General features: G+C 41.2%; 1 protein-coding gene across 1 annotated transcript; it reads left to right on the forward strand.

Annotated features, from left to right (window-relative positions):
• Positions 1–1,967: 1,967 nt before the first annotated feature.
• On the forward strand, positions 1,968–3,974 carry LOC130875944 (bifunctional purine biosynthesis protein ATIC-like). The gene is given in 2 exon segments (XM_057772265.1): positions 1,968–2,537; positions 2,539–3,974. Coding segments are annotated over 2 exon segments (1,749 nt in total). The 5' UTR covers positions 1,968–1,989; the 3' UTR covers positions 3,740–3,974.
• Positions 3,975–5,970: the final 1,996 nt, after the last annotated feature.

The following is a 5,970-nucleotide window of genomic DNA, read 5'->3' on the forward strand; positions in this document are numbered from 1 at the left end:
GCATTCGAGAAGCCAGAAAGACCCCCGAATGGCTGGTACAGACTACTTTTAAAGCAAAAAGCCACAGAAACAAGGGGGGAGTCTGGGACTTGTTCTTTAACTATTATGACTGGCTTATTCAAAGGGCTATTACCAATAATTGGCTGGAGAATGGTTGCCAGATCAGTTGAGGTAAGAAGAAACATGTGAGGGTCAGCCCCTTTCCCAGGGACTGAGTCAAAACATCAGGAACTGAGTCAACATCTTAAGGGTTATCTTGCCCCAATTTCAACAACTGAGTTCTATCTGGAGAACATTCACAAGGACTCAGGGAGATGGAAAGTTCCCAACATTTCAGTACATGTGTGACTAATTGTTAGATTAATGCTGAGAGGCCTCAGCTTAAAGTTCTACAGTCTCAGAGTAAAGGGTTGAGAAAAAATTTTCCAATCAAATGGACCTAAGAAACAGTTGGTATTGCTAAACTAATATCTAACAAAACAGACTTCAAACTAAAATCAATCAAAGAGACAAAGAAGGACATTTCATATTAGTCACACAAAAAAAATCCACCGAGAGTGAATCTCAATACTGAACATCTATGCCCCAAATACAAGGGTACCCTCATATGTAAAAGAAACACTAATAGAGCTTAAATCACACATTAAACCCCACACAGTAATAGTGGGAAACTTCAACAGCCCACTCTCACCACTGGGCAGGTCAGATAGAAAATCAACAGGGAAATAAGGGAAATAACAGATGTTGTGACTCAAATGGACTTAAGAGACATCTATAGGACATTACATTCAAAGATAAAAGAATATACTTTCTTCTCAGCACCTCATGGAACCTTCTTAAAAACTGACCACATATTAGGTAGCAAAGCAAACTTCAACAGATATAAAAAAACTGAAATAACCCCATGTATCGTATCAGATCACAATAGCTTAAAATTAGATTTCAACAGCAACAGTAATTCCAGAAAGCCCACAAACACATGGAAATTAAACAATACTCACCTGAATCATCAATGAATGATGTAAGAAATAAAGGAAGAAATTAAAGATTTCCTAAAATTCAATGAAAATGACCACAAAACATACCCAAATTTATGAGACACAATGAAAACACATTAGGAGGAGAGTTCATAGGACTGAATGCCTTCATAAATAAGCTGGAAAAGTCCCAAACTAGTGAGCTAACAGAACATTTGAAAACTCAAGAACAAAAAGAAGCGAACTCATCCAGTGGGACTAGATGACAGGAAATAATCAAATTGAAAGCTGAAATCAACAAAATAGAAACAAAAAAAAATACAAAGAATCAGAGAAGAAGAGTTGATTCTTTGAGATTTTCAACAAAATAAACAAACTTTGACCCAAACTAGCCAAAAAGCAGATATAAAATATGAAAGTTAACAAAATCAGAAATGAAAAGAGGGACATAACAACAGACATGAAGGAAATCCAGAAAATCATTAGGTCATCTTTCAAAACCTGTACTTCACAAAAGTTGAAAACTTAAAAGAAATGGACAATTTTCTGGATATCTATTTACCAAAATTAAATCAAGACCAGTTAAGTAAATTAAATAGACCTATAACTGCCAAAGAATTAGAAACAGTTATCAAAAGTCTCCCAACCAAAAAAGCTCAGGGTCAGATGATTTCAGTTCAGAATTCTACAATTTTTTCAAAGAACTAATACCAATACTCCTCAAATTGTTCCACGCAATAGAAACAGAAGGAACATTGTCAAACTCTTTTTATAAGGCAACAATTTCCCTGATACCAAAACTACACAAAGGCATTACTAAGTAAGAATTACAGACCAACGCACTCATGAACATTGATGTAAAAATACTCAATAAAATACTGGCAAACCGAATCCAAGAGCACATCAGAAAAATTATCCACCATGATCAAGTTGGCTTCATCCTAGAGATGAAGGGATGGTTCCACATATTAAAATCTGTCAATGTCTTACTCCGCGGCCTAGAGCAGCAGCCATGGCTCCAAGCCAGCTCGCTCTGTTCAGTGTGTCTGACAAAACTGGCCTAGTGGAATTTGCCCGAAACCTCGCATCTCTTGGTTTGAGTCTAGTCGCTTCCGGAAGCACGGCAAAAGCGCTCAGGGATGCTGGCCTGGCAGTCAGAGATGTGTCAGAGCTAACAGGTTTTCCTGAAATGTTAGGGGGGCGTGTGAAAACCTTGCATCCTGCTGTCCATGCTGGAATCTTGGCACGAAATAGTCCAGAAGATACTGCTGACATGGCCAGACTTGATTTCAACCTTATAAAGGTCGTTGCCTGTAACCTGTACCCCTTCGTGAAGACGGTGGCTTCTCCGGATGTAACTGTTGAGGCAGCTGTTGAGCAAATTGATATTGGCGGAGTGACCCTACTGAGAGCTGCAGCCAAAAACCATGCTCGAGTGACAGTTGTATGTGAACCAGAGGACTATGTGGCAGTGGCTGCAGAGATGCAGCGCTCTGATAGTAAGGACACCTCCCTGGAGACCAGGCGCCACTTGGCCTTGAAGGCATTCACTCATACTGCACAGAAAGCAGTACAGTAAAGGAATTTCCCAGATGCCCTTGCGGTATGGGATGAACCCCCATCAGACTCCTGCCCAGCTGTATACACTGAAACCCAAGCTTCCCATCACAGTCCTCAACTGAGCCCCTGGATTCATAAACTTGTGTGATGCTTTGAATGCCTGGCAGCTGGTGAAGGAACTCAGAGAAGCAGTGGGCAGCCCGGCTGCGGCTTCCTTCAAGCACGTCAGCCCAGCAGGCGCTGCTGTTGGGACTCCACTTAGTGAGGATGAAGCCAGAGTCTGCATGGTCCATGACCTCTATCCAACTCTCACACCTATGGCCACTGCATATGCAAGAGCGAGAGGAGCTGATAGAATGTCTTCATTTGGTGATTTTATTGCATTGTCTGATGTCTGTGATGTCCCTACTGCAAAAATTATCTCCAGAGAAGTTTCGGATAGTATTGTTGCCCCAGGATATGAAGAGGAAGCCTTGAAAATACTTTCTAAAAAGAAAAATGGGAACTACTGTGTTCTTAAGATGGACCAGTCCTACAAACCGGATGAAAATGAAGTTCGAACACTCTTTGGTCTTCGTTTAAGTCAGAAGAGAAATAATGGTGTCATTGACAAGTCATTATTTAGCAATATTGTCACCAAGAATAAAGATCTGCCGGAGTCTGCCCTCAGAGACCTCATTGTAGCCACTGTCGCTGTCAAGTACACTCAGTCCAACTCCGTGTGCTACGCCAAGGATGGACAGGTTATCGGCATCGGAGCAGGACAGCAGTCTCGGATACACTGCACACGCCTTGCGGGTGATAAGGCAGACTCATGGTGGCTCCGACACCATCCACGAGTGCTTTCCATGAAGTTTAAAACCGGGGTGAAGAGAGCGGAAATCTCTAATGCCATTGATCAGTATGTGACGGGCACCATTGGTGAGGGAGAAGACCTGCTGAAGTGGAAGGCACTGTTCGAGGAAGTCCCCGAGTTCCTCACTGAGGCAGAGAAAAAGGAATGGGTCGACAAACTGAGAGATGTTTCTGTCAGCTCCGATGCCTTCTTTCCTTTCAGGGATAATGTAGACCGAGCTAAAAGGAGTGGTGTGGCCTACATTGTTGCGCCATCTGGATCTGCTGCAGACAAGGTTGTGATCGAGGCATGCGATGAACTGGGGATCGTCTTGGCTCACACGGATCTCCGGCTCTTCCACCACTGATCTTAGTTTCTGTCATTTCCTAGTTTGCTTATGTGCAGTAAATAAGTGTGGGATTTTAAAAGTCCCTCTTGTAAACAGTGGGTCGTTTGCATCTTAATAATTGGATCTATGGTTTTAGATTCGTTGGGTCTTATCTGAAAGGTATAGACTTCTAGCCCAAGTCACCACATACAGAGGTTTGTGTGTACAGAACCTAAAAGCATCCCTCCTTGGAGCTCAACTTTCGATATGGTCTTTTATAAGCCGTAGAAGCCAAGCTGCTTTATGATGACACATCATCCCCGCTGGGAATTGCTCTCCGCAGGGCTCTTCATCATGCCCCTGAGAAGCTTGACTGTTTGCCGCCTTGACAAACAGCCAGTTATCCCCTGGGAACTGATCCTTAGCGGGATCTGGACAATGCTGATGCTACTCTTAGGTGAAGTGTTGCCCTTATTTTGGCACCCGTGATCTTCTCTCCAGGTCTGTTTAAAACCTGTATTAGCAATTTAGTAACTTGTGTTACCTACAAATGGACCCAATGTTCTTAGAGTTTTTACTCACAGTGATTATGTTTGAGGTGGGAGGCAGGTGACAATGCCTCCCTGTGCCTAGCAGGTCATAACTGGATCTGTGGTCTTGACTGTTCACCTGGAAGATGCCTATGGTCAGCTGTAACCTTCAGTCAGGGAGCCTCAGTCCTGCCTTCTTTCCACTCCTTTCCTAAATAAAAAATGCAGAAGCTTTAAAAAAAAATAAAATAAAATCTGTCAATGTAACCCACCATATAAACAAATTGAAAACTAAAAAAGCACACATCATCATCTCATTAGATGCTGAAAAAGCCTTTGACAAAATGCAACATCTCTTCAAGATAAAGGTCTTGGAGAGCGCATGGATACAAGGAACATACCTAAACATAATAAAGGAAATACACAGCAAGCCAACAGCCAACATCAAACCAAAAGAAAAGAAACTCACAGCAATACCACTAAAATCAGGAAAAAGACAACGTTGCTCACTTTCTCCATATCCATTCAATATAATTCTTGAGGTTCTAGATAGAGCAATAAGACAACAAAAGGAGATCAAGGGGATACAAATCAGAAAAGAGTCTCATTATTTGCTGATGATATGATAGTTTACATAAGTGACCCCAAAAGTTCTACCAACAAACTTCTACAACTCATAAACACCTTCAGTAATGTAGCAGGATACAAGATTAACTCAAAAAATCAGTAACCCTCCTTTATATAGATGATACATGGACTGAGATAGAAATCAGACAAACATCAACCTTCACAATAGCCACAAATAACATCAAATATCTTGGAGTAACTCTAACCAAACAAATGGAAGACCTGCATGACAAGAACTTTAAATTTTTGAAGAAAGAAATTAAAGAAGACACCAGAAAATGGAAAGATTTCCCATGCTCTTGGGCAAGTAGAATTAACATAGCAAAAATATCAATCTTACCAAAAAGCAATCTACAGATTCAATGCAATGCTCATCAAAATCCAAGCAAAATTCTTCACAGAACCTCAAAAGAACAATACTCAACTTCATATGGAAAAGCAAAAAACCCAGGTTAGCCAAAAAAAAAAAATTCTGTACAATAAAGGAACTTCTGGAAGCATCACAACCCCTTACTTCAAACTCTACTAGAGAGCTACAGTACTGAAAACAGCCTGGTATTGGCATAAAAACAACAGGAGGACCAATGGAACCAAATTAAAGACCCAGATATCCACACACCTACGAATACCTGTTTTGGACAAAGAAGCAAAAATATAAAATGGGAAAAAAAAGCATCTTCAACAAATGGTGCTGGCATAACTGGATATCACCATGTAGAAGAATGAAAATAGATACATATCTATCCCCATGCACAAAACTCAAGTCCAAATGGATCAAAGATCTCAACATAAAGCTAACCACATTGAACCTCATAGAACAGAAAGTGAGAAGTACACAATTGAACACACTAGCACAGGAAACCACTTCCTAAATATAACCCCAGTAGCACAGACACACATTTCTAAACATATAAATACAGCCTACACAGTCAGAGCCCCGCCCCTCACTTTCCTCTTAGCATGCCTGTTGGTGTTGCTGTGTTCAGGACTGGATTGGGCAGCCATGCTGATGAGATGTCACGGCTGTTGCTTCTCTGACATTACTAGGAGATGCATCCTCACAGATAACACCTTGTTCCTCTGGTTCTTACACTCTTCTCACCTCCTCTTTCA

This window comes from Chionomys nivalis, chromosome 6, assembly GCF_950005125.1.
Source record: "Chionomys nivalis chromosome 6, mChiNiv1.1, whole genome shotgun sequence".
Lineage (NCBI taxonomy): Eukaryota > Metazoa > Chordata > Mammalia > Rodentia > Cricetidae > Chionomys > Chionomys nivalis.